This window comes from Rhea pennata, chromosome 6 (genome assembly GCF_028389875.1).
Source record: "Rhea pennata isolate bPtePen1 chromosome 6, bPtePen1.pri, whole genome shotgun sequence".
Lineage (NCBI taxonomy): Eukaryota > Metazoa > Chordata > Aves > Rheiformes > Rheidae > Rhea > Rhea pennata.
In genome coordinates, this window is record NC_084668.1 from 21957778 (window position 1) to 21969813 (window position 12036).

A 12036-nucleotide genomic window follows, 5' to 3' on the forward strand; every position below is an offset into this window, starting at 1 on the left:
AATGCAAAAGTCTTCCACAACCTGAAGACATTTCTAAACTGAGAAACCTACGGTAACAAACTGTTACAGTTTCTATGTACTACCACTGTATTACAAAAATATGCAGAGCAATGTCAGTGGTGCTAGCTCTTGAGAGATGAGTACAAGGCACAGGCACTAGTTAAGTTTTCTCGAAAGGCTGAGATTTATACATTTTGAGAGCACTGAATTCTAAAATAAAGAGCAGATTTTACCCTATGGGTAAAAGCTTACAGATGCTTGAGATTGCTTTTCTCCAAAACATTATTTTTCACTATCTTAGTGTTAAAAACTCAGTGTGTTAAATTAAAGGTTTTGTTTCAAGAAAGTAATACTTACCAATGAACCCTTCAGCTGTCAGTTTTAATACTCAGATCATCTGCCATGAAATGGCTATTTGCATCTGCTCTTTCAAAAGACAACACTATGAAAATGGCAATGCTGGACGTTTTCCTGACACTGTTGTCAGTCTTCAGGTGTTGATGTCAAAGTTCCTTACCTGCAGCTTTACAAGTCCTCCCATTGGTTTCTAGAATGTATCCATCATCACAGTAGCACCTAAAAGACCCTCTTTCATTGTAACAATGTTGACTACAAAAGCCAGGAGGGTCACATTCATTAATATCTTCACAGGTCTTGGAGTCATTTGCAAGCTGATATCCAAAAGGACAGGTACACTGAGCTCCAAAGGGCCCTTGAATACATTCATGAGTGCAGCCAGCATTATTGTCAGTGCAGCTCTCCTGATCTGAAAGGGGAGTCGGGAAGGAAATAAGCATATATTTAACAAAAGCTTCTGACGCTAAATTTAATACTTTGCAATTGCATTACAAGCCTAAAACTGCTGCCAGAACGTGACTGCACAAGAACCAATTATGCAACATGAGCTTTTATTGGGGCTGATATTTTATGCAAAACACATATATATATAATGCACACAAAGGTATACAATAAGAGTATTTACTGCTAAATCCCAGAAGAATGGTGGGAATCCCAGGGGCTGTCTGCTGAGTGGGAATCCCAGAGGCTGTCTGCTAAGTATTTATAACAAAATTTTCAAACTCAGCTAGAAGTATAAAAATCATTTACTGTATAGTTAAGAACCTAATACTAATACTGATAGACAATAATTTAAAATCACTTATAATCATACCTGGCTGGGGTTCATCTGAGAATGTGCATTGATTAAAGAGAAGAAGGAAGGAAAGAAAGAAAAGAGTTAACTTAAATCAGTTCATAATCAACATAAATACAAATTCTGGCTACACATGAGCTTTTAGATTTTTTTGCATGATTCTTGAAGATAGAAATTTAAAAGAAAATGTTAAAAATTAAATCATATTTAATCTGAACTTAAGGCATAACACATTTAAGTGAATGTGTATAGAAACACAAAACTGATTCCTGCATTGCTATATAAAAACCTCAATATTGAAGCTGGTGAAAGTCGTATATGAATTCAGAGTACAGGACCGGACACAGTTAATGAATTCATCATAAACATCATTGTGGTCTCCTTTCACTGCAAGTCAAATGTAATTTCTTATCCGATCTCTAATTTCAGTGTGCTTTTAATTTCTGTTAGAAATGTTGCTGCACTAAATATAGTAGGCTGAATGCAACCTGGTTGTTGTTCTGATACTCAGCATATTCCATTTCTTTCTGAAGCCACAGCAGATTGTAAGCTATTGTTGATGCTTAAACAGTAACTTACTGCACAACGGAGATTCATCTGCTCCATTAGGACAATCAGCAAAATCATCACATACTTTGCTCAGATTCACACAGATACTGTGACCTGGACATTGCCACTGCCAGCTGGGACACCGGAAGGGCTGTGTAGGACAATCCCTCTCATCACTCATATCTCTGCAGTCATTGTCACCATCACAGATCCATGCTCGATAGACACAGTTGCCATTGTCGCAGCGGAAAAGGGACGGAGGACAGGTCCTGGCAGGACATCTATGATGCTCATCTGAACCATCTGCACAGTCAAGATGGCCGTCACATTCCCAGGTAGCAGGAACACAATTGCCATCTGACTGACACTGGAATTCATTCTGGTGGCACATCCCTGGAGGTCTTGTAGCTAGAAGAATGACATTAAATTTTTTCAGTTTTAGATGGTGGTGCAAAAACGCAAGGTTCATTTCCCCTCTTGCACAAGTGATTTCAATACTATAGAGAACTGTGCTGCTTGTAAATCAGGCCAAAGACCCTCAATCATTCCATTTACATGACATTTCAGAATCAGAAGTAACTTCTACTTTATAATATGATGAACAGGCAGCTTAATTCACCTATTGTTATATTTTGAGTAAGCTCACATTGATGTTTATGCCTGGTACGTGCCCAAAGCAATACGAAAGTATTTGCTGAAACAATAGTTTCCACCTTCCAGTGTTGCAAAATTTTGACTAACTTAAATGTAAGAAGTGATTCAAGGGAAAAGTTCCAACCTAACTCCCATGGATATATGGTTTTCACTTTTCCAACTCTATATACTACTTAATTTTACTTTTGAACCCTGAGAATGAGGTGTCAAGTAACAAAAAACTTTAAATCCAGAAGGAATACAGACTCTACTTTTTGCCAGAAAAATCTAACTCTTTAGTCAGAATTTACTAGGTTTGAAATTTTTGCTCAGAAGAACTATTTATAGATCAGTTTACCTAAAAAGAATTCTGAGGTTATAATCACAACAGTTCGAACTATTTAATAAAGCAACCATAACAGATAAAGGACATTTTTAGAAGCTTTATCTAATAAGTAAAGCTTCTGTTTCAGCATTAATATACTTACGACAATCAGTCTCATCTGAGTGATCATTACAGTCAAAAACACCATCACACCGGTAGTAAGTACTGATACATTGGTCGCCACTTACACACTTAAACTCTGTGGCACTGCAGTTGTATACTATAAAATAAAAGGCATTATGTTAGCTAAATACTTTATTTTACAGGACTAGACTGCAACCAATTTTTTTACAAGTACACAAGTCAGATATGATATACGGAGTCCAAGTTGCACTCAAGACCATGATTTCCCTAGGACACACAAAATACAATGACCTTGAAATCCACAAAAAACCTAGAAGAAAAAGGTCTCAGTCCTCTACAACCACCCTAGAGATCAAAAGGTTTGCTACAAATGTGTAAATAAACATCATAAAAACAGCAGTGTGGGTTTTTTGTTTGTTTGTTTTAACAGATTTGTTTATTATGTATTCTGCTATCTTGGAGTTGTCTCTTATAAGGTCAAACACCCTTCACTTCAGGGGGTGAGCCTGAGGAAACACTAATGAAACGTTCAACAAATGAAGTTATACTTACTGCAGTCATGCTCATCAGCACCATCTACACAGTCTTTGTCTCCATCACAGACATAGTATGGGTCTATACAGCGATGGTCAGGACACTGAAACTGCCTGGGTTCACAGGTACCTGTGAGAGCTGTTAAGAATGATAATAAACATTGCTGTGTTTCTTCTCTCTCTTCTGAAATCAGCATAATGCAGAGAGCACAAAGACACAGTCACTCACTTGCAGCATGCAATACAGCAGTTAGTAATCACAAATTACAAGCACAGATTTCAGTATCAAGTGATTATTTATTCATACACAGGCTGAAAATCACGCAAAATAACCACACAATTCCAATCGGTGAGAAATAATCCCAAAGAAAATATACAGAGAAATTATTTTCTTATTTCACTGCAAAATAATTACAGATACTTCTGTGTAGAAGCTTCGAGATTAGATTAGCTAACTAAACCATTAGTCATCACTAAGATCACTCACCAAGTGTTTAAAACATCTGGGCTTAAATTGCTTGTTGCTATAAAATTTTTTTTTTTTTAGACTCTTCTGCATTTTGCTTGATTCTGACAGTTCAAATTGAGTTTTCCCCATCTTACAAACTACAAAATATTATTCTACTTTAGGTATCGGTTCTCTCTCCTTAATTTCATTTATCATTCTTATACCCATAGAAACAAATATATATGTTTCTTAAAAAAAAAAAAAAAGTTCTGATACTCACTGCAATTTTTTTCATCTGACCCATCACCACAGTCATTATCAGTATCACACAGCCAGATCCTAGGAATACAACGGTTATTGTCACAGGTGAACAGGCTTTCAGGGCATGAAGTGGGTCCTTGTGTAGGACAATGTAATTCATCACTGCCATCAAAACAGTCATTATGTTTATCACAATGCCAGCGACCTGGAATACACTGTCCATTGGCACAGGTAAAGGCTGATGAAGCACAAGAATTGTCTAAACAAAAAACAAAATAGGAAGACACTTCTATAAAGATCTCCAAAACTTCCCTTCCCTGACAGTATATTCAGTACACTTACAGAATATCTAAAACATGCAAATTCTAAAATGCACAGTTCTCAGAGTGAATATATGCCAGTCATACCAACACGTGGCAGAACTGCATTATAACATTTTTTAAATTGCAATCAACAACAAGAAGTTACATTAAGTACTTCAAAACAATTTGAAAAACAAGAAAAATTACTTCAAGTAGCCATTTGTTCTAAACCTTCAATTTTCCCCTCAAAACGTTCTAGGTGTTCTAAAATAACCAACTAATATGAAATATAAATAAGATAATAAAATATATTAGTCATACACATTAAGGGGCAGAATCATATTAATATGTCCTATTTTCTTGTTTGCAACTTAAAAGCAAGAATTAACTCTGAAGAAACATGCATCAACTATGGCATAAAAGCTATTTTGCAATTTACATTTTACAATTACAACTTAAAAAGTGTATTTTACAATGGCCAGGAAATGAACCAATGTGCTTTTAACCTACTTGACTGCAAAAACCAAGAAACACAGAAATAGTTCAGAAGTGTGCACATATAACAACCAGAAAATTTCTTTTCAGATGTTAGATGAAATAAAAGGTGCAGCTCTAATCTTAGAGGAAGGTTAGATAATGCATATGATATTACTACTTTTCTCATGCTATTATTTTTAAAGTCTTTATTTTAGTTTAATACTTTTTTTATCCCCCATGCAAAATATGGCAAGCAAATAATATTCCAGTACTTTAGAAATTTACAAAAACCTAAGAATAAAAGTAATTTTTTCTTGAGAAGGGCCATTCTTCTGACTCAGTCAATTCAATTTTGAGAACTAATTAGATATGGATATTTTTGTGCATTCCTTATGACTCCAGTGTTGATTTCCCTGTTCCTATGTGTTGTCCAATTATTTTCAGAATAACTCATTTCCCAGATAAAAACTTCACAATTTATGTACAAATGCACAGCTAAAAATTTGTATGATTATCCCAAGGAAATGAGACTGAACCATGTAACTTTGAACTTCAAGCAGCAAGTATTAACTGTAAATTACAGGGTTTACTTACTTAAAGAACCACAGTTTTGTTCATCACTGTTATCATGACAATCATCAACACCATCACACTGATAGTATCGAGGCACACATCTTCCATTGCCACAGGAAAATGAGTACGAGCCACACTGCAAAGTTGGTGGCTCATTGGATGGATCTTCAACACATGTCAACTGATTTGAAGCCAGCTTCATGCCATAAGGACAACCACAAACCCTCTGAAAATTAGGTACTGGAAAGCAGAAATGGCTGCAGTCTCCATTGGGGTTTGTTCCTCTATTACAGTAGTTAGAGCCTTAAAAAGTGATAGAATAGATCAACATATACACTACTGATAACAGCTTGAAAACTATTTAAAAAGCACAGTAAATGCAAAAGAATACTTTACAAAAAAAAAAAAAAAAACTGTAACAGACCCTGGTTTTCCTCACACTATAAAACAAGATCAAGTCCACTGACATTAAAAAAAGTCACTGTAGTAGTAATAAGTCATACTCATGTCCCCCATTCTACATGATCTTCAACACCACAAACGTTTAAGGAAGCTAACAACATTCTACTAAGTTTGGTCAAACCCTGGCAGCTGTCTGGAAACAAGTACACTACAACTAATGACATCCTTTGTCTCAGACAGGCTTGGGGATTTTACTTATATATGGCCACCAAAAAAGTAGTGAACCTTAGCACATGGTTTGGTCACTTGTTTGACAAGTGCATTGGATGTTTTACTAAACTAACTACAATATCAAATCCTTGTTTTGGATCATCACAAATCTAGGGTTCAGGTGAGCAAAAAGAATAAAAACAATAAAAATGTAGAGAGTTATGCATGGTGTCTAACTTAAGAATTTCAACAGTGTTTTTTTTAATAAATGTCGCTCAGTTTAACCAGAAAGAGAGAAATACAAGGTTGTAATTGATGATAAAATTACATAGAATATAATGGAATCATAATTTCATTTTACAAAGTTATTAAGTAAAACAACAGACAAAGTGGAGGAAAACTGAATGCAGTCACAAAACATTGAAATACAATCATCAGTGATTACAAGTGTCTATGCTGCCTCCTCAGCATGTCAAAATCATGATTCAGTAAAGTCATCCTTAAAATTGAGAGGAGAAACCTACTGTTCTGACTTTTTATTTCTTATTCCCTATCTCATGTCATTCATGCATGCAACAAAGGAGCTTACCTATTTGGGAATGAGCATCATATGCTTTAACATGCATAACGTTACTAATACCCCTCCTAATAATAGTCATTTCTCCTCCATCAGACTTCCTCACTCGAACTATTCCACCAAGCCTCCAATCAGTGAAATAGACATAACCTGTTTTGAAAAACATTTAACACGTAATAGTTACAGTGCAATACAATCTAAAAGGTCAAATATCATGAGATAAAACTATATGGCTTTTCGTGTAAATTTAGTAATTTTTTATAACTATTTCCTGAAAAATAAGAAAGGACAGCAAAAACCAACTTTTATCATTACAGAGAACTGAATCGTATAGTCAGAGGCAAATCTAATTCAGAACAAAATATGCCATCTCAGATTTCATTTATACTGAGATTTAACAGACCCTAGTGATATTTCAAGTTCTGAGAGAATTTTTAAAATCAAACGATTTAAATTCAAATACACATTAAAGCAAGCAGAACTAAATATATCTTATTATAAAATCTTTCAATAGTGATTTTTTTTTAAATGAGAAAACTCGTATTACAAAAACCATGTTACCTGGTTTCATATATTCACACATCATGACATGAAAAAATTCTGGGATTGTAATAGATCATAGACTAGACTTACCTCCAAAAATAGTAAGGCCAAACGGGTGAGTCATCTGAGTGATACGTTCAAGTGTCCGTCTGTCCAGCCCATCAAAGGTGCTGTGCTCAATTTTATCAAAAAAGGCATCCACCCAGTACAGCCTTAGAGTACTAAAAATAATGAAAATGCTGTATCTCTTCATCTGATTATAACCATTAGGTAGGACTAGCATTTTTTTTAAATAATAATATTAAATTTGTTAGGAGGCTATGGTGGAAGGGACAGGAAGCAGAGAAGGATTTCTGAGAACTGAACTGAATTTTACAGGCTTTTCAACAAATTGAAAAATAAGGTCTTCAACAAGAAAGTGCCATAGTGCCAGAGTACATAATTTGAAACACTTCCTTAATTTTTAATTCCTAACAGTTTAAAGGAAGAAATTCATTCGCTTCCCCCATATCGTTCTTACCCCCAGTCAATGGCTAGGCCATTAGGCCACCCTAGTGTCGTATTCACAATAGGCAAGGCATGGGAACCATCGCTCCAGGCTCTCATGATTTTAGCAGGACGGAACCAATCTGTCCAGAATATATACCTGAAAAGACACGTCAGAAGACACATTAACCTACCAATATAATGTATTTAACACACCAAATGCATGAGCAGCATTAAATGTCTTATTTGTGCCACATTTTCACAGACTTGGAAAAAATACAATTTTGCGTTGGTTCCCTCCTCGACCAGTAGTGGTCCTAACAGATAGCATTTATCCTGTATATAACAACTGGTCTTTGGAAGAGGTTTGTTCCTTCAGACATGCTATGTCCATATCTGTGTTAAAACTGTTATGAATTTAATGTAATTACTGATGAGGACAAAGGACCAAGCAAAAAGATGATACATCCTTCAGGTAATACCTACGAATATGCATTGTTGCTTAATTGCAACAAATTCTACAAAGAATTTTCTCTTGCTCCTTTTGACTTATAACTACAGACAAAGATCTGAGGCTAGTGTTAAGTAACTTTACAAGGCAGTGATCAACAACAACAACAAAAGTTAGGATCCCAAGGAACCAAGATCAACACTATTCTTCTGAGAATATTTTCAAGATAGCGTATTTGGCCATGTGATTGTTACTAAACATGAAAATTAGATATTCAAAAAGTAATTAAGAAATTCTGTGTATGGTGTTAGGAAGCTGAAGCATGCTGCAAAAGAAACTATTTTGGCATGGCCAAATATTAGCCATGCCAAAGTTACACAAGCATTGAAGTTAAGCATTCCCAATTAAAAAAGCAGAGCTTCTTCTTATGCATGCAGAAACATGTATTTTAAGGTCTGTGTCAAATAAAGACAGCATTATCTAATATGTTTCAAAAAAGTAATTCAGATAAAAAATAGACAATTCAAAGTTAGTATTCTGAGAACTGAAAATGTATTAAAGGAAAGTTACGGCACTTTACTTTTAACTACAAGGAACAGCTTATCACCATGATGTAAACAAAGTTCTTTTGACTGTTTATCTACAGACAGAAGTAAAAGACAGAAAACAGGTGATTTTAAAGATAATTCTTCTGAGTACTTCTTTCACGGAGAATCTGTATCACTTTGCCCTTTTCTCTGGATGTTGAATCCTGAGCCAGAAAAAAAAAAAAAAAGGAGAAAAAAGAACACAGAAGAAACAAAAAGAGATGACATTTTGAAAAGGAACACAACTCCTATCAAAAATCCAGAGAGGGACAAATATAACCTCACCAGTTTTGCTTAAACCATAGAATTGTTCATAATGTTTCAAGTGAGAAGCAAAGTTAAACTTACCCAATAATAGGATGAACCACTATTGATCGAGGGTTATTTAAATTCTGAACAATAGCTCGTCTAGATTTATCTGCCAGCCTCATCACACTAATGCTCCTATATCGAGGGTCTGTCCAGTATAGATTCTTTGAGATCCAGTCAAAGGCCAGATCTTCAACACTCTCCACTCTATTAGCCGTCAGAATTTCTCTTCCTAGAATTTACAACAAACATGTAATGACTGTAAATGTTTAGGACCAGAGAAAATAATACGAAGGCATTACTCTGACCACAAAACCATCATTTTCCTTTGGTAAAAAAGCTGCCTCTGTGCTACTACCCTAACATAATGTCCAAGGATAAAGTGTTCCACATGAAGGAGGCATACGATTTATGAGCAGAAACTCAACAGAAGAGAAATAAAGACTAGCCAAAGAAGAGCAGATAAAAATCTGTCACTCAGTTTTCACTGAAGGCAATTTTATGAATGAAAGTCAGTAAGACAGTGTATCTTTTGGCCCCTTAGTTACACCTTCCTCAGCAACCAGATCTACCTACTCTTTACCCAGTGAAGGTCAGCTGCAGTCTACCATTACTCTGATGCAAGGCATCAAGCAAGTTCAGGAAGGCTATATGTTGACTTAATATACATTACTACAAATTAGACAGAAATATTTTTCACATTGCCACAAATAAGACTCTCAAAAATTTCACAGTCATAAGGCTCTTTTTCTGTATTACAGTGTGGGGACACACACTGTGCTCTTCAGACAGAGAAATAAAGAGAAACTAAATTTCACACTACTGAAAGGGAAAATAGTCTGGATGAACTGACTGATGCTGGCAAATGCTTGTGGTGAGAAGTGTTACAAATAGTTCATTTCCAAGCACATTCAGCAGGTTTGTCAAAGAGCAGGAGAAAAAGCCTGTGGATAGCAGAATCACAATAAGATTTATCATTCTACAATATCTGCATCTAAGAAATGCTTAGCAGTCTCAATAAGTGAGGCTTATTACTCATCATTGGGGACATCTATAATGGAAAGATGTGAGACAAAAAGGACAAAGAAATTCATCAGAGCACAAGCTTTGCATAAGTAAGGGCTGGAGCAGTGTACTGCTACTCAGAAGCCTAAGCAAAACTTAAGTCAGCCACTGCAGATGTTTTCAGAAAGTAAGAGGACCTTTGGCAACTTTGTATCTTTTTAAGCTTTTGTAAAAGACACATTTCCTTTTCTTAATGCCCTTAATACAAGCTGAAGGAACAGTTCAACATTTCCCAGATTACTGAAATTTTTCTGCATATCTCAGGATGTGACTTTTTCTATTGTTTTTTAAAAATATATATTCTTCTTGCCTTACCACAATTACTCCACACTTCTTTAGCAATGCTTCTCACCTGAACCATCAGTCTTCTGTTTATAGATTATGTCTTTACTTGTGTCTGAAAAAAATATAGTGTCATCCTGAGCCCAGAAGTCAATTCCAACAAAGTATGAAGGGCTCCCTGTTATGGGGATGATCACATCTTCCTGGGTTGAGAGATTGAATGGGATTCCCCGCACTGCCAGCTGCGATGAAAAGAGAAGGAACTGCTGCACAGCTGCAAAAGGAAAAACAAAAAAAATTTTTTTTTAAAAAAGTCTTTGTTTATTTACAGTATCACACAGGTGAGCATTAACTATAAAGCTTTATTTTCCTTTGGCAATAATAGTATCCTTGAAATAACAAGAATGGGAGAGAATGAAAAAAAAAATGAATTTAAATACATAAGACCTAAAAAACAAACCAAAAGAAAAAAGCCTAACCCAGAATAGTAGGTGACATGACCATGTCTTCCTCTTGCATTATTATTGTGACCCTAATGCTCCCTTACAGAAGACATCATCCTTATGGAAGCAGCAATCTTCTGTGCTGACCTCTTTAAAAATTATCTATACAAAAATAACTTACAGGCTTTGTGGAGCCACCACATAATGACACCATATCTGAGCTGGCAGTAAGTATAGCTACACGGTCAAATAGTAAAGTGCAGAGACAATATGTTCAGCTTAATTTGCCAGCAGATATACATGGTAAACCCTCCATCAGTGACAATTCTGTACACCAACAGGGAGCAGCAGATTGCTGATGGAAGCACACAATCCCAAGACTGAATTTATTATTCTTGCTGAATGCGTTCAACGCAGAAAGACCAAATTACTCTAGCTATTAGTCTTACAAGTGACCAGGGTTTACATGTTCAAAATAACACAAAATCTGCATATTAGCAACTATCCATGGAATCATACAACTATCTAGACACATTGCATGTCTAACTTTTTCAAATGCTCATAGAAGGTGGTGAGTTTGAGGTTGCAGCTTGAAATGAACCATGGCTGAAATGACTATTTTTAAAGCTGTCAACAAGAGAAAGATTGAAGAAAAATGAACTTCTTGGCATACTGAACCCACAATGCTACTGAAGAGAGGAAGGAGGTTCTAGAACTAACTCTTTCCTAAACCTAATGGAATAGTGCTACTTCCAACAACAATAAGGCATTTTCTTACCAACACAGTGCCGTCCATCTACGTGTAGGTCAAAGCCCAGTATACATCTACAGCGATAACCAAGTCCATCATTATCTGTTTTGTGGCTGAGAACACAGATCTGTTCGCATCCCCCATTATTACTTCCACACGGATTTCTTACTGGAAAATAGTACAGATAGGATTAAATCTTCATTTGTTAACCTAATGGCATCATTTTTAAGTTTCATCAGGATTTTTTTCAGCACCCACAATAAATCATACCCACCCTTGTGGGAACTGCATCACACAGAAATCATGGAACACCAGTTCAATCACGGAATGCACTGAAATCCTAGTAGAGCTAAGCAGCATTCTAGGGGTTCAGCACTGTCCAGAGATACTCAGCACATAGTCTGGAGCCTATAGCTGGACTATAATCTTTTTGCATACACACATACTTCATAAACATATCTCACAAACAATACATTCAACTGTTAACCTTTTCCAGCTACTCCCCCACTGTAGCAGGGAGAAAGAAAAGTCT

The 12036-nt window shown here is 35.8% G+C and overlaps 1 protein-coding gene across 1 annotated transcript in view; it reads right to left on the minus strand.

Annotated features, from left to right (window-relative positions):
* Window positions 1–12036, minus strand: part of LRP2 (LDL receptor related protein 2) — a 125848-nt gene that overhangs the window by 69899 nt on the left and 43913 nt on the right. The window contains exons 15-26 of the mRNA XM_062578454.1: window positions 11532–11672; window positions 10381–10584; window positions 9003–9195; window positions 7651–7776; window positions 7221–7351; window positions 6600–6737; window positions 5420–5701; window positions 4066–4305; window positions 3357–3476; window positions 2824–2940; window positions 1733–2110; window positions 518–766 (exon numbers count right to left, since the gene is read on the minus strand). Coding sequence (XP_062434438.1) covers window positions 518–766; window positions 1733–2110; window positions 2824–2940; window positions 3357–3476; window positions 4066–4305; window positions 5420–5701; window positions 6600–6737; window positions 7221–7351; window positions 7651–7776; window positions 9003–9195; window positions 10381–10584; window positions 11532–11672 — 2319 coding nt within the window. The remainder of the gene's footprint in view (window positions 1–517; window positions 767–1732; window positions 2111–2823; window positions 2941–3356; window positions 3477–4065; window positions 4306–5419; window positions 5702–6599; window positions 6738–7220; window positions 7352–7650; window positions 7777–9002; window positions 9196–10380; window positions 10585–11531; window positions 11673–12036) is intronic.